The sequence below is a fragment of the Abramis brama genome, assembly GCF_963993115.1.
Source record: "Abramis brama genome assembly, chromosome: 21".
In the NCBI taxonomy this organism is placed as follows: domain Eukaryota; kingdom Metazoa; phylum Chordata; class Actinopteri; order Cypriniformes; family Leuciscidae; genus Abramis; species Abramis brama.
Window position 1 is genome coordinate 26862595 of NC_139983.1, and position 25743 is coordinate 26888337.

Below are 25743 nucleotides of genomic sequence, written 5' to 3' on the forward strand. Positions count from 1 at the left end.
CCCAGCATGGGGCGAAATAATGAGAGCTGTATCCTGGGATTATGACAGTGACGACTCAGTCAGTCACTGTCATCCATCAATGTAAAGCTTTGTCAGAGGACGCGTGGAAGAGAGTGTTCTGTCGCAGCAGAGATGTGCTGACTCCAGACAGTCACTCACTCCAGGTTAATTGAAGTTCACCCTTTTGATTGGTCAGTGATGGAACTCATTAGCATAGGTGAGAAGGTCAGCCTGCTTTGCATTTGAGCTCATTTTTACCGCTCTTAATAGAATCAGGCTCCCGAAGACAATTAAACGTAGAAAGGTCGGTCGACTGATTTTCCTGACTTTCAGTGCAAGTCTGCTTGCATTAGCGCACAAGTATTGCCGGTATATCCCTGGACTTTTCCTGTCACCTAATTATCTCTACTATTAGACAGGTGAATTTAAAAGCCACATTGCAGGGATCTGCCATTGAGCTGAGCTTCTTAGTCAGAATAGGATTTTCCTCTGATTCTGATTTAAAAGAAGAAAATAAGAGCAGGTTAGGGTGTCATGATTGTTTAGTGGAATCCAAAAATCTTATTTAATAAGTCACAGCCCATTCTGAAAAGCTGGGATCTAATTTGAAAATTGAAGGAATTTCAAAAGCTAATTTAAACAGGAAATAAATGGAAAGGCAAAAAATAATGTTGGCACATAAATTAGTCTAAAATAAAAAACTGTAACTTACAGGGGCAGATTTACTAACAGCTTGCGCCAGTGCAAACCCTCTTTTGGTGTTAAAAAACTACTGTCAGGTTTTACTAAAGACACGCAGTGAAAAATTTGTGCTGAAATTATTTTTTGCGGGATTATTTATCTATAAATGTTTTATCTTATTGCATATGCATTTGTAGGAGTATCTCTTTCAGACACAAAATTTATGGGAGGGGAGTATTTAAATGAATAATGAAAAGTGATTTACTAAGGTTTGCACCAGTCAATTTACTAGTATTAGCATCATTATCCATTCTGAAAGCATACATGGTTTCAAGATCTTATTTTAATTTTTATATTATATTATATGACTGAACATAAAACCAAATAAAAGCTAAAAGCAATAAATAAATTCCAATAAGTAACAGAAATAATTTCTATATGGAAAATAAAACATTTAAAATCATTTACTATGATTTTACAGTAAGATGTAGCTAAATTGGCAAAAACCTGTTTATGGTAAATTTTTGTACATTAACTTTTATCGGAACCTAAACTTTACAAATAGGCTACAATAGATTAGAAACTATCCTATATCTATATCTAATATCTATACATATTATTATTAGTCTAAGTTATTAGGACAATCATGATCATCAATATTTCTTTTTAGAATAAACACTTCAACTTCACACTTCAAGATGCAGTGCAGAAGAGAGTTTTTTTTTTTTTCTCAGGCCACAAGTGAAATGAGCAGCAATTATTCAGAGCCCTAACTAGATAAAAAAATTAAAAATAATAATAATAAAAATTCTCATTTCCAGCGGGGGTTTCAGCTGGTTACAAATGGCCACCAGCCTGTTCTCATTATCTCTTGAAAGCTGGAATTTCAACTTGCACAGTCCAGCGACGTGGAAGGTCTTGAATGGATTTTGAGCTGCGGAGACTTATTTATGGCTGTGAAATTTAATAAGCAGGGTGTGTGTAATCCTCTTCCCAGCTCAAGCAGTAGGCCTGGGGACTAACATGAATCACAAGGGTACGACAACACACGCTCAGTACACAGATCTGGCCCCATGATCAATGGGCAGAGCCTGCTGTCTCGAACAGGGGGAGTAGAATACTGCATTTCGGCTTGGCAGCCACAAAAGCTGGCAGAGGGCTGAGAAACTTGTGTCGAGTGGGCCTGACTGAGAGAGACGGGGCGTCGGGCGGACTGGAAAGAGAGCAAGTACGCTAGTCGAGTGGCTTGTGACCGAAGCACGGAGGCTAGCAGATGCTGGTCCAGAAGGCTACTAACAGGATGAAGATAGTCCACCACGTGGGCCCACAGGGATTAGGAGTCAGTGAGAGGTAAACAGATTAGTCCAGAAAAAGAGGCAACGCTTTTAACCTCATCACTCCCCTCACACCCTGAAGAGCATCTTCCACCCACTCGCACACTTGAGACTAAATTGTACCCGAGAACCTGTACCATCTGTCAGGAATACCACCCAACCTACTGCAGTGCCCACACACAGCCCCGTCCATGGAAACCTGGACACATGGAAATTAAATCGTTAAAACGATGGAAATTAACTCTTTCTCCCTCGGATGTCAGATAAGTCAATACGGACTGTCTTTTCTGTCCAAATGAGCAACATTACATCCAAAAGGACATAATCTACTGCAACATGCCATTGAAAACAGGATTATTCCTCATTCTGTTCTTGTTTACCCTCCAAGCCACCAGAATCAAAGGTAAGCCGGTGTTTGAACGCCGTTTGAATGCTATTTGCTTGTTTTATTCAAAGAAAATCTTAGAATTCAGCAAAAACAGTACTTTTGGTAATGTACAACGCCTCAGAGCTGCTACAACCTATGCGATTCCTCACACAATAGCCTCTTTCCGCCCTCAGTGATCGAATGAGCTTTTAAATATTTTAGGAGCCAATTTGTGAGGACATAAAAGAAACCCAAAGATTTTTCTTATGCAAAACAAAGCCTTATGACAAATCATTTGATAACATTTTTGTGGCACACACGCCATTAGCGCTTCCTTTTCGGTGCAATATGCTCGTGTTTTGCTAACATTTCGTGCAAGTTCTGAATGCCTCCAGTCTGGCTGCAGTGTTCAGAAGCTCCATTCATTAGGAGAGGGAAACAAAAGGCATTCTGTTTGTGGCCGTGTGGAACGCTAATCTTTTCTGGCTTGTAGCTTTGCTGTGGGGCCTCACTCATCGCTTCAGAAGTACAGCTCAATTAGCATCGCCGCCCCTCATGTCTGCACATGTGCTCGGCAGGCTCATAGACAGCAGCGGGCACATGATCAAATCAGTCACCCTGGTTTATCTTTGAGAAATTGCAACAGTGGCCCAACATCTGCTCATTTGCTAATTAACAGATGTGGTCAGATGTTCTCTGACCCTGAAACACATTGTTGAGACCCTTGTATCTCGGAGTGATCTGCTAACTGTCTTCCACTGTAAACATCTTTTAATAAGGCCACATGTGGCTCTAGAACAGGACATCTTTTGTGTCAGATCAAAATAATTAGACTGAAGGTCCAATCTGATCTGACACCAAAGTCTCAGATGAATTACGACAATAATTCCTATACATACAATTCACTGCTGTTTCCAGTTTAAATGAACACGAGTTGCAGTAAAACACCAACTTGTATTCCTTTTGGGGTAGATTATCCATTAATTAAGACTTATTTTCGCACAGTTCCTTGCACAATACCATGTTATGACCTTAAAACACTTTTACCAGCTCCATACATATGGTTTTTCAGACATAGTAAATTCGCTCAGTAGCTCACCTAGTACAGCTTTGCACTTGCAATACTCGGGTATGAGTAGCCTACCGTGAAAAGTTAGTCATGATAAACAAGCTCAAAGACTAATTGAGCACAATTAAAATGGCATGGTTTCTTCAGCAAATTTATTTTTATCTCACGTTTGCTTTTGTTAACACTATCAGTTAGGTTTACAATAAAGGTTAGTGTAGGTAGTACGTTATTTTCAAACACAACAGAGCGCTCAACTTTTACTTCATTTCCAAACTGCAGTGATACATAAAACAACCAATATCATAAAATGTTACCAGATTCACGTTCATCTGTTTCGGATCAAACTGAAAGCACAATTCACACACTGAACACACATTCCACTAACTGAACATTTCATGTTGAAAGTGCAGCAAAACATGCAAGAAGCAACATAATGTATCAACTATTGCTATCAGGGAAGCGTTATAGAGTTCCACTTTGTAAAAGCAACCGTTACAAAAAAAACATTAATACCTGTCTCTATTAATATTTTAAATAGTAAGATGTAGTAATTGTTATGGTATTCTTTTAATTGATTTATATATATTTTTTTTTAATGTTGTATGTTGTGTACTATTGCAGCTTTGAGTCCAAGAGAAAATTCCTGAAAAGGACAAAGTATAACTAACTCTAATAATATAATTTTGCAGAAATGTCACCACAGGCACGTTTTTCCAAAGAGCCTGAACTGAGATTGCTACTACCCTGGTAATCCAGAGTTCTCGCGAGAGCACAAGTTGAATTTGCTCAGCAAGTTACTCTGGTGTCGAGTAATGATGCTCATTAAATATGCGGTTATCTGATATAGGCGGGCCAGAGGCGAGCTAAACAGATGACGACAGCGCTGTGACGTCAAAGTCATTAGTAAACATTGCAAGATGGCTATGGATGAACACCAGTTGTTTGAAACGGCTTTGGCCGCTACAATGAACGAGTTAGACTTGGCTTTTTATCTAAAACAGGAACAGAAGACGCCGCTCGAATCGCTTCTTTGCAAGAAGGACGTTTTTGCTGTTTTGCCGACCGGATACGGTATAAGAGTATAATCTACCAGTTAGCTCCGCTGGTAGCTAAGCGTATGGGGTTTATTGTTGTGATTGGTCGTAGTGTTATCCAATTGCGTGCAGTGAGATTTTCAAATGCATGCTTGGTGCCACCCCTCGAGCTGGCCGATTTTCATTAGTCGACGCCAGACCATTAATCTTTTAGATTTAGGTCTGGATTTCCAGGCTAGATTGCTACAGTTACTGAATACAATTTTAGTTTTTTGGTATCCAAATTTGTTTAGCCCAGGCTATATTTTATGCTAGTTAAAGGTAGGGGCTAGCAATAACAAGTTACCTTTGAAAACATTAGATCTCACCCTCCCTTCAGAGCGTCTCCAAAGCTACGCCTCCTTCAAAACACATGAACGCACACAGTCTGCAAAGCATCACAAGAGATGGCGTTAAATTACCTCATGTCTTAAAGCACATAACATTACAATAATAATGAATGTAAACAACTTACAGAACTCTTGTATCAGTCTTACTTGACTGCTGCAGATTCATTTCAGCATTGATAGTGTTGACATAGAAACGCATAAAACCAAGTCTGAGGACGTGAACAGCTTCAGGTAGAACTTCACAGGTTGCCAACTCTTAATTACAGTTACGACATGGCGTGAACAAAGCATAAGCTCGTTGTTTTGGTTCAGGTGGAACTGTAAAAGGCGGCTGCTGTTTGTTTTTGGCACTTGGTGACTGTCTGTGTACAACTCAACGCTCTGATGACGTGTGATGTCTGCGCGAGCAGGGTGCGCGGAGGTATGGAAACACATATGTTGAGACTTCCACAGAAGATATATGTAGGCTACATGTTTTAATATTTAGACTACTTCTATTATTGATTGCTATCAGGATGTGAAGAGAGTTTCAAAAGTGTTTATAAAACAAATTGCCTACCCTACCTTTAAGTGCTGGTTCAGTGGTTATGTAATTCACCAGCAGATAAGCCTGGTCAACAAAGGACATTAACATCCAAAACACTATTTACAGGTAGCGTATACCTAGCTATGCTATGCTATGCTATGCAGAGAAATCTGCTAATGTACACGATAAATCCTGTCTTAGTGAGGTACAAGAGGACTGATTGCGTGCTTTAAAAGATTCTGTACAGCAAGATTACACATTAGGCTTTAAAAGTTATCAGCAGAATGTTAAAAAAAGAGGTATGTGTTTAGCCTCTACTATACTTATATCGCTAACACTATTACTTGACTACTAACTAAGCTTATGCTAATCTGTGAGTGGTAAACAGAGGTCTAGCGAAGTCTGAGGGACCCCCTTGCTGAGCCGGGCTTAATGTTTTAAGAAGCTCTCTGAAGTTTACCAGCTGGTCACACAACACTCCATTTTGAAAACAATAGAGGCTCAAAATCCTATAATCCCTCATGGTATGACATTGCTTTGATTTGAACTAATATGATCTCAGTTTCTCAAAATTTGTTGAAGTGGCTCAGATCTTGGAGGGGACAAACAGTTTGTCTGTTTTTTAATGGATCTGTGAATGTCGCATCTAAGAGGAAATGATATGCCATAACTGCTGACGAGACAAGCTATTAAACTAGCCAAAACTGTCTTCATTTGATGTAAAAACGTCCAGATGTATTTTTATATGAGCTATTAACTGTATAATTGTTCGATGCTTCATTACTGAAGCAGGTAATTAAATGCATCGTTGTCATTATGCAGTGCATATGTTCACTGTGACAATGATATAAACTGAAGTTAATGTAGTGAGTTTTGCTGTCGTTCTAATTTCAGGACCATCCATCCTAAACTTCACTGTTCTGTAAATACCAGTAAAACACAAGGTGCAAGTCTATATGTGGCCAATGACCACAGGTGCTGGTTAACTCGAACAGCTCTGGCCATAACTGATTAGGTCACCTTGAGTTACTTTAATACTCTTAGATGTCAGCTTGAGTCTTCAACCTAAGGGTCTTTAGCAAGTAAGATCTTTGAATGAAACATCACTGTAAAAATTAATTTACTGACCTTAATATTGTTCCAAAAATACTTGACTTCTGTGGAACACAAAAGGAGATATTTTGAAAAATGTATTTTGTCCATACAATGAAAGTCAACAAGGTCCAACATTGTCACCCCACTGACTTTCATTATCAACAAAAACAGTTGAACTATCCAGTTTAATTGCAGTAGTAAACTCAGTACATACACATGTACCAAGCATTTTTTTTTTTTTTTTGAAGACTTTCTTTCAGCTTTGAATTTATGTAAAAAATTATGTGGTTCCAATCAAATGAAATTAGATTAATACAAATAGAGAGCAGACCTTTGCAACTCTTATCTAGTGAAAGCACTTAACATCTGCCTGGATGGCATTATAACCAACTGCTTGACTTAGGCTTAATCCAATTAAATGTTCATTCAGCATACTAATCATAGACTTAAATGGTTTCAAATGGTCTCTGGGCTAGCGTAATTACATGAAGTGTAATTATATGATCCATCGGCTTACTATCCTTAGGTAAAGTCAATCCAACTCTTCTGAAACAATGAACACGCTGTTGTTGTGACATTTGCAGAACTCACGGCTGACGACTTGATTCTCAGGATCAGAAATGTGAAGTACAGGCACTTCCTGGAGACTCCACAGCCAATCAAACAGTCGACAGATGGCAGAGATTCACTTTCTCTAGACAGGCATCGAGCAAAGAGATCAGCGCTGTTTAGTACGGGGGTGAAAGTCTGTCCTCAGGAGAGCATGGCGGAGATCATCACCAGCCATAAAGCCTACTACAAACTAAGAGGTAGGACAACTTCTACCCTAAACACCACAGGGGACGGAGCCTTGAACATCAGTGCCAAATTTGGCTACAACACCTCAGATCCTCATAAATCATAATTAACTTCCCAATCATTTTGCAGCCTTCGGGGAGATTAAGGATCAAGCCGAGCCAGAAAAAAAGTGGCTCTGAGCCAAGAAGTAGTGTCCCTACTTATTTTAGACTTTTTAAACTTTAAACTTCCTTTTTAAAGGAAAGTAAAATCAAAGTTAAAAATGAACTTGAAAATATTGTTTGTTTTAATATCTAATCTAATTCTCAACTTTATACACTAGAGTTCAAAAGACTGGGGTCAGTGACATTTCAAATAAGATCTATTTCAAATAAATGTTGTTCTTTTAAACTTTCTATTTATCAAAAATGTAACATGGTTTCCATAAAAATATCAAGTGGCATAACTGTTTTCAACTTTGATGATAATCAGCATATTAGAATGATCATGAAGGATCATGTGACACTGATGACTGGAGTAATGATGCTGAAAATGTGGCTTTGCCATCACAGAAATTACTGTTTTACTGTATTATGCGGTGAGCATAGGATAGGCATGTTCAAGTGACCATAAGATATAAGCAAGAGGCGAATGTTCAAAAACATCTCACCAAGCCCAAACCTTTGAATGGTAGTGTTTATGAAACTAGTTACATTAAAACTGTGAGCTGATCAATAAACAAATCCAGTAATCATTTACTAACAATCATGTCGTTCCAAACCTGTATGAATTCTGTGGAACACAACACTAGAAGTTATGAATAATGTCCTACTTGTTTTTGCCATGCGATAACAATGAATGTGGACAGAAGCTTTCAAAAGGATGCAAATCCAGCATAAAATTATCAGAAAATTTGTCAACATGAAGTCAAATGTGTTTGGAATGAAATGATAGCGAGTAAATAGGATGAAGTGGCAATTTATCCTTGATCTGACCATTAAAAATGACTTTCACTGGTGTATTCTAATGCTGTCAGGTTGATTTAGTCATATTAAATAATATTTTTGGCTTGAATAAAACCAGTTAATTAAGATAAAACCACATGAATCACTATTTTTGGTTACCTGACAAAACATTTTAAGCAGATAGCATGATATTAAATTACTGGAACAAACAAGCTAAAGGTGAGGCTTATTTATTTGTCAGATGCAGTTAAGAGATACTCTCAATTAGATGTCCATAATAACTGTGTTGGCAAAATGAGATAATGGCTGCATACTAAATACTATTAAGTATGTTATGCCTCTGTCAGCGGTGCATATAATTAATTTTAGGTATCCTGGCCTGTTTTTATCAGGTCTTTTCTGTTAGTCCTCTCAGTCGTCTCAACACAATTCTCTAACAGCCTTCTCTAAATAATTCCCATGCTATTTAACAGTTTGTCAAGAAGCTGTGTGGGAGGCCTTCCGGATCTTTCTTGACAGAGTTCCTGACACCATGGAGTACCAGCAGTGGGTGTACGCCTGTCAGAGAGACTCGCTTTGCATGGAGGATCTGGCCCGAAATTTTAGTAGCACACGGGAGCATCTTGACATGGTAGCCAGTGTAAGTAGCTGCTTGTGTCCGATTGCCAATTCAGTTCAATCGTCTTGCCAATACAGCCCAAATGTGCCAATATCATTAAATTGAAAAAAATGGTTTTCTTTTTGTAAATTCTCAAAGAGATTTATATCATTTACAGAGAGTGGATGCTCAAGATGAACAGGAGAGGTAAGAATCCCGAAGATGATCTTGAATTCAAGGGCCTCTTGGTTTCAGTATTCATGGTATGGCGATTTACTTGTCTTCATTTTTAGGGCCCAAAGCCTTCAGAATATCTAGAATGAGGTCACCTGACTAGTGGGAGATGAGAAAATCTCAGCCTGTCCTTTAAAAAACAAAGTTTGTTCATATTTGGTGACCTAGCTATACACTGCTCTCTGACCTGATCCACTTTAATAAGAGGGATCTGTGCCCAGACATATTACGCTTGGGTGTTGTTAGAGCCACACAAACATACCCGGGCTTATATGTAGTAAACCCTTTTATCGGGGACAATGAATTTTATTGCATTTATCATTCTCGGATTGATTTATCCCTTCTCAACATGTTTTCAATTATTTTTAGGGCTCTCACACCTGCACCAGGCGAGAAATGTAAGTCCTCACCATCCAAAAGAGAAAAAAAAATACTGGTTGATCTTATAAAAACACGACTGATTGATGGCTTTTTATGCTTCAGGTTCAAAGAGTCCTGCTGAACTTTTCATCATGGAATCTGACAGCGTATGGCCACTAACTTGTGCTTTTTAGAATATGCGCTTAACATATTGATGAAGTTAGAAACAAACAAATTGACTATTCTCTGATCTGATAGGAAACTGGGGCACCAGATGCTGTCCCTCAGAGGATGGAGGAGCACATTGTGGAGTTCAGCGTGACTTTAGTAGACCCCGTCTACAGCACACTACTGAGGGATCCAGGCAGCCCTCAATATGAAGACCTCACTCGCAATCTTCACGAGCAGGTTAGGCTAAATGATTATTAACTATTAAACAAATGCCATTTAACTTGGATTTTCTAATGTTTCGAGGTACAAACAGAACCTAATGAACTAATTATGAGAACATTTATCTAAAAATCTCAAACAAATCTATCAGCTATGTCATATAATTACACAGGAAATAGGAGCATAATGACTTAAAAATGTTTTTTAAAAGATCTAGGCTATACATCTCACCAGAGCCTGCATCATGTTGTTGAACTCAAAGCAGGTGAAATATGTAAACAGGAACATTGGAACAGGAACACAGCTATGAAAACTAATATTGTTGCGAATATTATTGTTACTTGTTCATCACTGTGTCATGTTTTATTCGCTGACTTTAGCTAGCTTCTTTGCACGAAGAACAGCAATAGTGACGAAAAGCGTTTGTCTGTTTAGGGCTACTGTAGAAACATGTCGGTGCAAAATGGTGTTACATTTCAATGTAAGGGTACCCGCGGTGTATATGTAGATAGAAATGGCTCATTCTAAGGTAATAAAAACATAACGTTTCATTATGTAAGGTCTTTATACACCACTGAAAACATAGTTATGTATATTATATTGCATTTCTGCCTACAGATCCTCCTAAATATTACACAATGCACCTTTAAAACATATTAAAATCACCACATTAAAACAACATTAAAAGCTTGATTTTCACCACAGGGGGACTTTAACTTAATATATAGTTTAATATATATGAAGTACTGAGTATTGTCAAGGAACAGCTAGTTTCATGGGTAGTGAGTGATAACTGTAATTGCATAATTCTGAGAAAATTAGAAGAAATAGTGCAATTGTGTTAAGAACATTCTAGAAAACATTCTTTTTTTTTGCCATTTTAAAAACAAATAAATAATATGTCCCAGTGGTTGTCTATTTCTCAAACTACATAGACAAGGCAAAGACAAAGTTAGTAGATTTGAAAGTAGCTTACCGTAAAAGATCAAATTACAGGAAATCCAAACAAGAATTGAGTAACTTCAGAAGGCAGCATGAGATTAGTTAAAAAAAGACTAGAGCCATGGCACATGATTTTACAGCGTGGCAGCATGTCTGACAATCCATAATCTGAGGTTTTGTAACCTACCATACAAAGATTACTGAATATTGAAATAAAAAAATAGATATTGCAAATATGTCTAAAAATATTTTTCATTCACACGTCTGCAGATGCTGCATGTATTCGACAAACTTCCTGGGTTTAAAGAGATTCGAGTGCTGGGATTTCGGTAGGTTGATGTTGGAACTGTGGGATTCACCGATATATTGCAGTCCATTGAACTTGAAAATTGTATTTTTGGATGGGTAATTCTCTCACAGGGGCAACTCGGGGTAAGTATTTGAAGAAATACTTGGCAAATTGTGTTCAGAACAACTGCGTTTCAATTACTGTACCATTATTTTGTGTTGTACTGTAGACTGTGTAGTATACTTATGAAAATTAACCCTCATGTTTTGTTGAGATTGACTTTAGAGTTCCAGAAACCACAAATGCATTTAAATATAAAATACATTAAAATAGAGGGCACATCTATACAATGTGTATAATCAGTTCTCATAAGATTTGAAATGCCTCAAATGTCAGTGATAATTATGATTATTGAGATTTTATATGGGCATTGAGGTCCTTTACAGAGAACAATGCTGAACAAAACAGTGCTAAGGTGAATAACAAACCTCTTACAATTCCCTTCATAACATTGGTCAGAGCTGGAGGTGTTGCAGCGAGCTATGCTGTAGTGTTTGAGACTGATGGGACACAGGCCATAGGTGACACAGACTCCACAGATGAATATGGCATAGAGGGAGTCCTAAAGAGCATGGTGGTCAAGGCGCTAAGTGAGGACACATCACTTCCTGTGGACGTGCTTTCCCTAACTTTCGAACCAGGTACACAAAATCAATATAATCAATATAAAGGCCCTAGACAGACTACAAATATTTAACCTTACCTAAATCACCCTGTACAGACTCTTCAACAGCAGACAAGCATGAAAACACAAGATCCAATACTGAAATGAGTAAAGAATCAAGATTTTTACCTGGGGAAATGAGTACACAGTCCACAAACGTCACCTCGGAGGAAACTATTGCGCCTTCTGGAACTGTGGGCAACTTTTTTGGGGATCTAGGCACTGATAGGACTCAAACAGTTTCGGGTGAGGGGACAGAAAGGAGTGATGTACATAAAGTACTTGATACATCGTCCCATGTCCCCACACTTGCAGTAGCCACAGAGCTAATCAGCAACTCCCAACTTGAGGGTTCTAAGACGGCAAGTCAAATCACTGAAGACACTTTAGCTATCAAAGGTACATTTCTCATTTGTAGTGAGTAGTGCACAAGAGCACCTGCTTCCCTACTAAGACTCTTAAGCTAGGCAGTCTATGAATGAGAAAATTAATTTTAATTTCACATTAGATTCCAAGCACTTTAAAATACACTCTCTGAAAACGGTTCTTTGTTTTCCAGGTTTGCCAAGAACCACTACAGTGGATTTCCTATCAAAGTTGTCTGAAGTCCAAGAGGATGTAGGAAATGAAATTGTTGCCACGGCTCCACCACTACACTTGGAATCTTTTGAAGTAGCAAAAGCATCTACTTCAGCTCAACCTGAAATGGATTTTGATAAGACACCAGAGGCCATTCCTGCAGAAGCAACATCATCAATCTTGACATCCCTAACCCCTACTAAGCGAGCTCAAGATTATGTATTTCAAGAAGATGACACAATTGGCCCCTCCAAACCTTTAGAGACCTCTACCGAAGGACTTCCTTCATACCCTACCAGTTCAGTTGATAGCCCGGAGTTGCCCCCTTCAATTGACCTTAGTGACCACATCAAGTCTCCATCTGTCACTGCCACTGTAGACACACTCCATCATGTTGGACCTACCAGTCCAGAACCAATTCTCCCTGAAGCTATTCCCTCTGCGCTAACGCCCACAGAAGACCTCATTTCACACCTGACCCCGGACAATTTCCTGGAGGAAGGGGGACAGACTCTCTGGACAGTTTCACATCCCCCACAAGAAGGTAGTACAGATAATGGCAGAGACACACAAGATGATGTAGAGCAGTCTGATGAGGACGAGACTCTGGACTTTGGGAGTGGATTCCCCTCAGAGATCGACGAGAATCCACAATCCTCGGCTCATCCTCTAGGTTACGTTACCACTCCTTCGATGATGGCTTCTAACCAGGCCAAAGAGTTAGTGGTGTTTTTTAGCTTACGTGTGACTAATTTGATGTTTTCTGAGGATCTTTTCAACAAGAGTTCCCCCGAGTACAAATCACTGGAGAACACGTTTCTTGAACTGGTAGGTAAACACACTTCTGTCTTTGACTTTATCTTGATACATGCCTTTTTATCCTCCCTTTGTTGTTAGCTTTACTCTTTTTTTTTTTTTTTTTGTGCCACAGTGCATGCTGGGAAACTGAATAGATAAAGTGTGTCGTTTGTCTACAGTGTTTTGACAGATGGCATCTGAGAACAGTGTTGTTCGAAATGTAATATGCATTTTTCTATAAAGCCAATGTAAAAAGGGTTTGGGTGACTGACAGAAAAATTTAATTACATTTCTGTACATTTTGTGCAAGGATACTTTGTCACTTCAAATGTTTTTCTATGAACTTTTGTTTACCTTACTTTTCAATTTCAACAGAAAAACACAGGGTGAAATCATGTATGGTCATTTCAAAACATAATTATGCAATCTCACACAAGCAAGAGTGGTGTAATACTGAATATCGGCACAGCTACAATTAGGTAATTACAATTGTGCCGATTGTTAGTGTGATATTGCTTTCATACATTAGTTCACTAAACAAGAAGTAAAAACTGAGTAGCTTAAATTTCAGACAAAATTTTGCCAGTTGTTCCAAAGCAAACCAAAGCATTAGGCTTTGCATATCACCAAGCAACATAGACTTGAACAGCACATGAGTGGAGCCATTTTTCCTCCCAGTTCAAAATGATGTGTAATCACTCCGCTTCAGCTCCACATCCTTTTTTCCATTTTCTGCACCCTGGTCACTCCATGCTCACTGGAGAGAAAACCTGCCCAGAACAATCCAATTGCAACTTTTGCTTCAACTTAAAAAAAAAAAAAACTACTCATACAATGTGGACAAGAGTATTACAAACATGGAACTTTCAGGACAGCTCTAGCCAATCTTACTGCAGTTTCACATAAGTGTTGTTGTTTTTATTCAGATTATATCTTATAATATCCTGTTTTTTCAACTAGAGACAATTCTCTGAACCAAGCGACTCGCCAAACCCTGAGGCCTCTAGTCAAGAGACTGAGAGAGAACAGAAGATATTAGCCACAATACCGGTACATCTATATCCAAGCTTGAAAAAGCATAATCAATCACTTTTTGGCACTAGATTCTGCACCTTCGTCTAATAACTTTCCACATCTGATCTTACTGATCAAAATAACTAATAATGTTTAATAACTGCTGACTAATGAACTCTCTAACCAGCATTAACCAAAGCTAAACGCTTACTCTATGGCTTATCTGCCCAACCTGCAACATATTTTTGGTACTTGTTTAATTCTTGATAGTGTGAGTGTTGCCTTATTGCTCTGTGCATATTTTGGTTTCTCAGGATCTGTGCAAACTTTATATGTGCATAGGATATGTGCATTTAAGCATTATAAGAGTATGTGCTCATATCAAATGCTAAACCTGTATATCTGTGAATAAAGTTTTTTTGTTTGTTTTTTTCTTATTTTTGTAAAACACAGAGGAAATCATTTCACAATCCTGTTGAATTAAACAACCAAAAACAGAGCATGACAAAAAAAGAAAAAGAAAAAAAAATCCCTCATGGGACTTGCTGTCTAGTTTTGTTTCTCAGAACTGATTTTAGTTGGTTACGCAGCCTAATGGTTTAGAATTGTTCTTCGGTGAGATGTGTCCTTGAATGTAATCAGTCTCCAAATGTTATTTATTAGAGTGTTACATCAATGACAAAGCACTTTTGTGGATTTTAAAATGAACAGCTCAATGAATTATTTGTAATAAAAGCAAAACACAGAGAAACAGTAGCTACTTTTTTGGCTTGTTTGTGAATGGTTCTGGGTGAATGCAATCTCTTTTAAGTTACATATTTAAAATATTTTTTAATAGTCAATCTGGACTGGCCCAGACTGGTTTTCATGTGTGTTAAAGACTATAATAATGACTATTCCTAACTGTTTTAGTCTGCAGTTTTATTATGTTCATACAGCACACTTCTGAAGGGGACTACTGTTCAATTTATCATTCCGTTCCATAAGATATTGTTTTACTTTTTTGTATTATTATTATTTGTGTGAATCCTAAGATACAAAAATAAGTGGTTGTCCAAACTAGTATTGTGTTGTAGTTTGTCATGACTAACACCAGTACTATGAGACCTTTTGGATTATCACATGAACTACTAAAAATCTGGTCAGGAACTACTCTGGTAAGTATCTGGGTAAAAAAATGGCCATCAAATTGGTTTATTGATTCATAAATGGGCTTTCAAAGGGTAATTTGATAATCGCTAGATATTTATGTTCTTGCAATTTCTGCAAAAAATAGATTTTTCACTGTACACATCAATTTCGCCCATTTATAATTCAACGTTTTTGTCGCTTTTGTAGAGACAACTGTAATATGTTAGTCCTATACTAGGTTTGCATTGATTTTAGCCTCTCGACCTTGTAGGATGCTCTTTTACTTCTGTCTCTACTGGTTTGTGTAGCAACCATCTCCATTGGACATGGAGACCAAAAAAATAGTTTTCATTTAAATTTTAATGTTTTCAAAAATATATTCATAAGTATTAAACATATTTTAAAATTATAATAAAAATAAAGAACAGAACAGCACTGAAAGAGATCCCTATAAACCAGTAGATACAAGGCACCATGCTATAGAGAGTGTTAGAATCAGTATTCAAAAATAGGGATACACTACAATGCTGCTGCTGCCTGCGATAATTCATTTATTTATTAAACTATTTGGAAAGGAGCGCTATTGTATATATTAGCTGATTCCTTCTGTCCTGTGATGGCAATAAAAGGTCACAACACTGGCATCAGCCAGACAGTAACATTGACTGAGACTAAGCTGTGAGTCAAAGCCTGCCCTGTGGGGAAGAATAACACCTGCTCTGCCCTGGCACTTAGCCGAGGGGTGAGAGGTTGATCATGACTGGCAGATAAGGTCTACCTTTTAATACAGATTATCTCCTGTTATACATGCACTTAGTTAAATACAACATCATCTCAGGCCTTCAGGCCTTTTGTTCTCCTAGTATTTGTATTTATTATTATTTTTTTAAATACAACAGAAGCCTTTTCTCCTTTAACTATGAAATGATTAATAATATTTTAAAATAAATTTAATTTAATTTGAATTAATTAAACAAAAACATTTTTAACATCTAAATGTAAAATATTAATTATATTTTGAAGTGAAAACATTTTTATTTTAATTCAAAATTGTGAGGTTAAATATTTAAAAAAGCTTTTCGACTTTCAGAATTGTTAATTCCTCATTATCTATTAACTAAGTGATTAATAAGGTTTTCATTTTAATACATTACACAAAACATCCCATTAAACAAAAATACCAAGGTGAAAATGGTGAATTATTGAGTAACATTTTCAATAATCTATAAGACTCTTGTGCAAATGTCATATCCTTAAGACTTCCATCTTTTGTTTGACTGGTGCAATCAATCTCTTGAAATCTTGAGCTTGAGATGAATGACTGAGCTGCTATGCCCTATTTCTCCTGAACAACCGTCTTTATCTCTAACTGGCCCTCCTCATGCGGAATGAAATGAGCATTGAGAAGATTTTGCATATTGTAATAGGATGAGAGACAGACACTAGCCAAAATCGTTTAGTTTTGAGTAGAGTAGAATTGCTTTAGAATTGACAATCCCAAAAGTTTTGCATCTGAGTTGCATTACGTTCATGCACAATTAACCATTCTGCACTAGTCAGCAATGATGAAAGAGAAGTCGCAACTCACTCAATTTCACTTTTATCTCTACTTTCCCACAGCTCCTGCCGTATCTACAGTCCAACCTGACTGGATTTAAGGAGCTGGAGATTCTGAACTTTAAGAATGGCAGTGTGGTGGTAAACAGCAAGATGAAATTAAACAAACCAGTTCCGTACAATGTTACGGAGAGGGTGCAGTGCGTGCTTGAGGACTTCCGAAATGCAGCGTCTAAGAGATTGGATATGGAAATTGACTCCCAATCAGTGGATGTGGAAGCAGGTAAGGACGGTGTTAAAAAGAGAAAACAGGTAGTTCCTCTAAAGCAGAGGTGTCCAATCCTGCTCCTGGAGGGCCACTGTCCAGCAGAGTTCAGCTCCAATCCCAATTAAACACACCTGAACCGGCTAATCAAGGCCTTCCTAGGCAATCTAGAAACTTCCAGGCAGGTGTGTTGTTTGAGTTAGAGCTAAACTCTACAGGACAGTGGCCCTCCAGGACCAAGTTTGGACACCCTTGATCTAAAGGGATAGGTCACCCAAAAATGGAAATTCTGTAATGTACTGACCCTGATGTCGTTCCAAATATCTATGACTTTCTTTCTACTGTGGAACAAAAAGAAGATCATTTATTTTAGTGTGTTTTAGGTCACACTTCAGATTAGGGTCCAATTCTCACTACTAACTAACTATTAACTACGATCTTTGCCTCAATAAACTCCTAATTACTGCATATTAATAGTTAGTAAGGTAGTTGTTAAGTTTAGGTATGGAGTAGCCAGGATCAAAGTCCTTTTCAAGGAAAGTCTGTTAACTCGGCGGCCATATTTGCAACGCCTCCGAGCATCTATTTCGGGCATCCAAGACCAAGTCCTATCTATTCGAATGGGGGAATCCTTAAATCTCAAAAACTGCTTGCCGAACTCACAATTAAATGACATATTTCAAATTAGCAACAAAATCTGATATGAACTGTCCCCTTTACCAATCAGCGATTGGCTCTTTAACTTAGAAGGCAGGACGTTTTCCCCCATTTTGCGAGTTGCAGATTCTCCCATTCATAAGTAATAGGAGCGAACCATCTTTCCATATCTATAGTCTTTGGTAGGATTAAGGGATGTAGAATATGGTCATGCAGAATAAGGCATTCATATGTACTTTAATAAGTACTAATAAACAGCCAATATCCTAGTTATATGCATGCTAATAATTGGACCCTAAACTAAAATGTTCCTTTTTTTTGTCCATACAATGAAAGTTAATTGGGGTCCAAATGTTCTTCAGAATCTTCTTTTGTGTTCTGCAGAAGAAACTAAGTCATACAGGTTTTGGAAGGACATGATGGTGAGTAAATTATTTTCTAAAATGATTTTACTGCGATTTGCTGTAAAAAAAAAAAAAAAAAAAGGCCCAGAAGTTATTAAATTTCAATGAGACTTGCCAATTTCACCAGACCACATGTTAATTATTAGCAACAACTGATTCCTTGTCAAATTAAAATCTCATCTTATTTTTATTTAACAACGCATCTAATTTGTAATGAGATTTTTGAATGTTATTGGCATCTACAAATTCCACCAATTATATTAGGGCATCCAGACCTTAAACATCCAGCAATAAAAATGCTGTCAGTGCAAATGGGGCAGAACAGTAAACAAAATCATCCACATTAATGTAAAGGGATACCAACACCTGTATTAAGTCTTTAATCTTCTTTGTCTGTCTGGCTGCAAGTATTTCAATCCAATTAGTTTTCATTGTCTAATCTAGCCGATCACGTCAATCCATGTAAGTTTACGGCATGTAACGAGTTCTCCCGCTGCGTGGTGAACACGTTAACCACAGAGCCCGAGTGTCTGTGCGATCCGGGCTACAGCACAGTAAACGGCCAGCCCTGTACGAGCATCTGTGACCTACAGCCGGAATACTGCCTGAACGGAGGCCAGTGTGAAATTATACCAGGACACGGAGCAACCTGCAGGTACGTTAACATGATGACCTCTGAAAGAGAAAAAGGATGTCAAAGAACTAAAACTGCTGCTTTCCTTAGAATTCATTTCAATGGAGATTACAAGGATGTAGGGGAAAACCAAAACCACTTGAGCATACAAAGTTCTTCACCTGCACTGCCAGAAAATAAATGTGCAAAAAGTATAGGGGTACAACAGCTTGTCAATGAGGAAGTACCTTTAAATATACACATTTGTACCTTATTTTTTTACCCTTAAAGGGTGCTTATTACAGTTTTTCTCGAATGCTTAAACACATTTCTTGAAACTATGCCTCGTATTCTCAAAACAGTAAACACAATAACATCTCACCCAACTCCCCAAATATCCTATTTTCAAGTCAAAATGAAGCTCTACACTCAAAACCATTCACTCTTGCTAAAAAAACAAACTTTGCCCCTCAGACATCACACACAAGCCCTCACAAACACACACTACAACATAGTCTTGCACACTGGTGCAATAAATTTAAAACAACATTTCCAAAACTGGTAAGTTATGTTGCTTGTGGTTTCCCCCCCTCACAAACTTTTTCACATGATGAACACAAAAGACACAACCAATGGATACATTGGCACATTTTTATTCATTCATGTACAACACACACACACACACACACACACACACATAAAAAAATGATTCCGCCTCAGCATCCGGTCTTTGGTCTGGGTCAAGCCAGAGAATCTCGTCCACATCACAGGCTATACTGGCCCTAGCCAGGCAGAGGGGGTAAAATCCTCTTGCATGCCTGTTCCCCGCTGGCACACATCAACTGAAATATTTGGCAGGCTTCTTCCATTTCATCGTCTCTGTGTCCTAGAAAAATAGAAGTACTGATTACTGCAACTGCAACACATAATTTTTACAAAATGGAAGCATTCAGAAAACTCTATCTGTATGTGAAGCAATTTGATGCATTTCTTTTTATTAGAGTATAGTGCAACCGCTACAGTACATGTATGTGTTGTAACAGCACATAGTACAGCTCTCAAAAGTTACAAAGCAGTCTGAAGTACTGTACCTGTTTTTCTCCCGGAAGGTTCTTATGATTGAGGCGACGGTGAAGCGACTCAAATTTGGCCTTACTCGTAGCCCGGCCTCCCTCATAGTCATACCATGGACAAAGACATGGGCAACTAGAGTGTCTTGTCTCCTTGCCCTTGCCCTTGCCACTCCTCCTCCTCCTCCTCCACTCCAGTGTCCTCGACCTCTTCCTTCATGTCTTTCTGGATCCATTGTTCCAAAACTGAATGAACTGACTCTGGCCCTTTCATCTATCTATTGAAGGTTCTGATTGGTGTGTGATAAATTTTGACTCTTAGTGTTTCCACTTGGGTAATTGTATGCTAATTTAGCTGAAGCTGTGCTGACTGAAATTGAACAATGAAAGTGAACAATATTGAATGCTAGTCCTTTCTAAATGACAACATGGTGTAGGCAATGAGAAATGAAGGGATTTGTGTGTAGAGTTTTGCAGTGACAGTTCAACAAATCTGACTCATGTGTCAAAACAGGGGAATAGTGTTAATAGTTTAGAGAAATGGGTGTGCTTTTTGATAAATGGCGTTATGGTTTTGAAATTTTAGTTCAAAAGCCTGGTTATAGTATTTAAGCAATCAAGAAAAACTGTAATACCTAAGAGCATATTAGTATGGAAGCGTTTCCACCACTAAATATAAAATAAAAAGGTAATTGCAACTTTTTATCTCAAAAATATTTTTTTCTCCTCGCAATTGCGAGTTTAGATCTCACAACTATGACTTTTATCTCAGAATTGCGTTATATAAACTGCGATATAAACTGCGAATTGCGATATATAGATTCGCAATTGTGAGTTATAAAGTCAGAATTGTGAGATATAAACTTGAAATTCTGAGAAAAAAATTCAAAATTACAAGATAAAAAGTCACAATTATCTTTTAAATTGTTTTATTCCGTGGTGGAAACAAGCTTCCATATATTAGTAATACGTACCCTTAAGGTACTACTATGAAGTTCCTTTATAGGCACTAACCCAGTGACAGGTTGTGGTCCATTCATAAATCCGTAAGAAATTACCTTCATGCTGTGGACATACATTACAAACCAGAAGAACAAAACGAGTGCAGCGCTGAAAAGGGGTGGGGCTACACAAGGTTTTGCAAAAAATTTGATTGTCTAAAATTTTCAAGTTCCTGGTCTCCTTGTCCCCTTCACTATAATATTTAGTTATTTATTTGTTTAATTTTTGGAATATTTGTTTTGCTGAAGCTGAACAAAATAATTCATTATTAATAATTTTTTTAAACAATTTATTTGTCATTGGTGTTACCACTGTTAAAAATATGCATTAAAGTGCCCCTATTATGCTATTTCAAAGGTTCCTAATTTTGCTCTCACAACATCTTTACATGCATCCAAGGTCAAAAAAACACATTGCATATAGACTCATGTCTCAAAGAGTCTTAAAACGGTTGTTCAAAGATTCAGTCTCTCTAAACCCCTCCTTTCCAAGAGCCTACTCCGTTCTGATTGGTCAGACGACCCAGTCAGTTGTGATTGGTCTACCGCTTACAGCTCGTGTCAGAAATGAAATGCCTATTATCACCATATCTGAATTTCAGCTCCGGAGGCTTCCTCTGCGCTTGTTAACACAGCGATATGAACAGAAACGAAGGCGTCGGCTTTTCCATATTAATTCCAGTGCGAGTCCTCAATCCTTTTGAAGTAGATTTGCAGTGCTAAAAATATCGTCTTCTTGCCATGTCGACAACACAAACCAAACTCTTCCAGGCCTCAGCTACAACTACAGTGTTTGAGGACAGGTCAAAGTATACGTTGTTCGCGGAAGACCATAGGCTGCCACTAAGCAAATTTGTTACATTATTACGTAGGTATGTAACAGGACGTGAGACAGAATTGCTGACGATTCGTTTCAGCAGCTCAGAATCGATTCTTTCTTTCAGAAGACAATAACTTTATTTGTTGTGCACTTTGATCTTCAAAGCATTGCAGAGCTTTTACATTTACAAAAAGCTATATTACACACTGCATGAAAGGAAAAAGCATAATATGGGCACTTTGGAAAATATTGCCACATTCCTATGCATGCACACTTCTCTTACATTTTTTCTCTCGACCACTTTTAGATGTCCCGTAAGCAAATTCTGGCACTACCACGGAGAACGCTGCAACGAACTGGTGTCTGTGCCCATTGACCCTCTCCTTCTCGTAGCCTGCATGGTGGGAAGCCTCTCAGTGGTTTGTGCTGTGATAGGCATCTTGATTTTCATTAACAAGAAATGTATACGGACCAGAAAGAGCTTGAGACTTGTGTAAGAAGGGTTTTCTTTTTATTTAGACATTTGATTTTTCTTTTCAGATTTGGATTTGCAGTGCTGACTCATTTTAAACTTGTTGGTGTTAAGACCTGATTTCCTTTGCATTGTAGGCGTTCACAATCTGCATTCCCCTTTGGTAATACTATGAGAGTTAATCCAGTTTTTGAGAATGACGATGGGGTCTTAACACATGTGTCAAGCATCCTCTGTCCCATGAGCTCTGACTCAGCCTCCTTACAACACTCAGGCCAAGGCACATTTCGATCACTTGAAAGTATACAACTTAGTATTGAGGTAAAGTTTACAACCAAGAAGGTATTCTTAATGATCTATTTATTTAAATCGATGTCATGACCGCTACTAACATCCATAATCAACCCATGATTAAATCATATCTATGTCCTTCGTTTGAGATTCTAATCTGACTGATTTTTGTTGTTGGCATATCTGACTCAAATCGACTTCGTTTTTTGGTATCAGAAGAGCAAAAACACTAAATCTGATCCTTACAAATACAATCCAAAACACATCCATATGGAAATTGAAATCGATTTGAAAACCAAACCAAATTTGTGTGCAGTTTGGCAAAGGGAAGGATTATACAGTTAATAGACATTAACTTCAGCAAAAAATATGTTTCTTTTGGTGAATCAGCTGTTTTTTGAGGGTTTCTTTGTCTAGAAGAAACTAAAGGCTATAGTAAAAATCCATGCATCAGTATCCTCACCAGTGTTAACACACTATGTATTCATAATAAAATAGATTAAAAACAGTGATATATTTTCTTCTATAACAAGTTACAGACAAAACAGACATACAAAAGAAATCCACTATTATTCTTCCGAGCCCTTCAAAGGCACAACATTAAGGAATGATTTTCCTAAGAGGACACTAGAAATTATGGACAGCATGCATGGATTTTGCATCTCATTTAGAATAGTGCATCTGTAGTTGTCTAAACTAATGATATTATGAATATTAAACTTTTTTTTTCCAGCAACAGATGTTTTGCTCATCAAAATATTGACCGATGGATACAGTGACAAAAATGTACCTTGCTTTGTCGCTTAACAAGACTTTGTCTCCACGACAAAAAAATGTTCAAGATTGATTGTGGTCTGTCATTCCTTTCCCAGAACCCCAGACAACTCTACACCAGAATATCAGAAAAGTTAACATCAGAAATGGTTGACTTACATCAGTGTACACCTAATGAGGTAAGCTGGTGTGAAAACAACCAATTTGATTCAAACAGCAACCGTAAATAATCACGACAGCTTGATTGATTCTATCAAGATGATAAATCTTTCCCATCAAAATGTCATAGAAGAGGAAATAATATTGATAAAACTAGATGTTTTGCGTCCTTCCCATCACCGACGTTCAGTTCCAATTACATTTTTCTTCTACAATCTCAGAACCCAAATAAATATGATGTATTTCAAACAAGTTATTAAATATATAAATATCGTGTAATGTAATGAAAAGCAGAAGCAGCATTATTTGGTCTAGTAGGCTTAAATATTTGTCATGGATGAGAGTTGATGCAAGATTTGTATTCATTCAAGTGTGACTTAATATAATAGGCCACGTTGATTATTCCTGAAAGTAATCCTCTAGTCCTCAAGTGGAATTGTTAAATTAGCAGTGTAAACTATGAAGGATTTGTAAACAATAGAATATTAAACAAAGTATGAGCTTGACAACTAAAATATTAAGGCAATATTGCTTTGTTTATCAATGAACGGACCTGAGTAACTTAATGTAGGCTATTTTCCGTTCGAATAATTACTTTCTTGTGGATTCTGACAGTAACTTACATGTTTGATAAGCTCACAAATCTTTAACTATTAAGCACAAAAAATATAAAATAACCTACTAGTTTAAATTATGACCTTTAAATGATATAGTTATATTAGATACATTTCATACTGAGTGATATTTACCTCCAGCGAGTAAAACCGTATCAGCGATATTGTCTTGACGCTCACATTTCGATCGTTGTCCGCTGAACTCGCAAATGCACTGTGGGAGCAGTACGAACGAAAAAATAAATAGAAATCATACTTCTTGTTGTTGTTTTTCTTTCATTGTACCACAAATTATGGCAAGAAAACGTGTCTTTCTACTGAGTTGTCCTCCTGGGCTGCACGCTAAAACAGACACACAGCGACTATTAGCCATAGACTGTAAGCTATTAGCCTACGTTGATTTAGCATTAGCAACAAATGACCCGAAATGAGGGATAGGTCACCATCACTCTAAAATAGCATGTCTTCGTGTCTTGAGCATGTTTGTGACGCCTGTTGTCTAGGTAGGGAGTTTGCTAGGCTTGTGGACTCATTTAGAATTTACCTAGAGTTCACCACCTACACATTTAATTGAATTAATTAATTAAACTTTTAAATATGTATTTTATTGGATCTAATATGGACACATCGGCGATTCTGGTGAGCTGCTCACTTTGCCCTTAAAGGGATAGTTCACCCACCCAAAATTTAAAATGTGCTCACCCTCAAGTTATTCCAAACCTGTGTGTGTGTGTTTTTTCATTGAACACAAAATAATATATTTTGAAGAATGTTGGTAATCAAACAGTTGACGGTAGCTATTGACTTCCCATAGTTGGAAAAAACAAATACTATGGAAGTCAATGGCTACAGTCAACTGTCTGGTTACCAACATTCTTCAAAATATCTTATTTTTGTGTTCAGCAGAAGAAAGAAACTCGTTTGGATATACATTAGGGTGAGTAAATGATATATAAAAAATAAAAAAAACATTTTTGGGTGAATTATCCCTTTAAAGTAGTCACAGGAAGGTGTGCTGCATTGCGATTTTATACATAACACAACTGCTGATGATTTTGTGTTTTTCTTAGCTTCTTGAATGACCAGGTTGATTTTCTTCATGTTGTATTACAGATGTGGCGCCGGATGTCCAGCAGGTCCTCTTGCTGTGTTTTCAGAAGTCCTGATAGTGAAGGCTTTGAAGTGACTGTTTTATGATATCCAGACACTTGTTTAAGCTAAGCATGGCACCAAAGCTCTTCAGTGCTATTCAAGCAACTCAACTTTGCTGGTTTCTCATAGACATTTGGTGAGTTTGATACAACCGCTCTACTCAAGAATCAGCCATATTCTTGGACAACTGAAGGAATACCTCCAGGAATAGGGACATATGATTTAGATTACTCCTGAAGTTATTTTTAATTGTACCTGGAAAAAAAAATGTAAATTGTATATGAGACATGTAATGTGTTGGATGCTTTGAATACTTGTCAAAGGTTTGTTTCCTCCCTCACAATGAGGTATTTATTTACAATTGATACATTGGGTTGTATCTTAAATAGAAAATGGATTCTAGTCATCTTTTCTAGTCTATCCTCAGTGTCCCAAAAAAAGAAATTGAATGTTAAGTATTTCTGTAACTCTTAATGGTATCACTTGGGGAAAAAAGACAAAAATACAGGTATGTGGGGATGATATAATTGTTTTTACAATAAACCGGAAAAAGTATTGTAGAATATTTCAGCTGTAAAATAAATAATTTCAATTTAAA

The 25743-nt window shown here is 37.4% G+C and overlaps 1 protein-coding gene across 3 annotated transcripts; it reads left to right on the forward strand.

Annotated features, from left to right (window-relative positions):
* Positions 1-1808: 1808 nt before the first annotated feature.
* impg1b (interphotoreceptor matrix proteoglycan 1b) lies at positions 1809-25743 on the forward strand. Of its 3 annotated transcripts, XM_084097861.1 has the most exons (18): positions 1809-2418; positions 7080-7304; positions 8711-8877; positions 9014-9042; positions 9439-9467; positions 9553-9596; positions 9688-9837; positions 11032-11090; positions 11570-11751; positions 11832-12173; positions 12334-13181; positions 14112-14201; positions 16917-17136; positions 18624-18834; positions 21991-22176; positions 22293-22476; positions 23319-23399; positions 25107-25743. In XM_084097861.1, the coding sequence occupies exons 1-18, from the start codon at positions 2352-2354 to the stop codon at positions 25188-25190; spliced, it is 3198 nt and encodes a 1065-aa protein (XP_083953987.1). In that variant the 5' UTR covers positions 1809-2351; the 3' UTR covers positions 25191-25743. The 3 variants fall into 3 exon arrangements, with proteins under 3 accessions (XP_083953987.1, XP_083953988.1, XP_083953989.1); XM_084097862.1 differs by lacking the exon at positions 14112-14201 and having other exon boundaries at positions 2043-2418; XM_084097863.1 differs by lacking the exons at positions 14112-14201; positions 22293-22476 and having other exon boundaries at positions 2043-2418.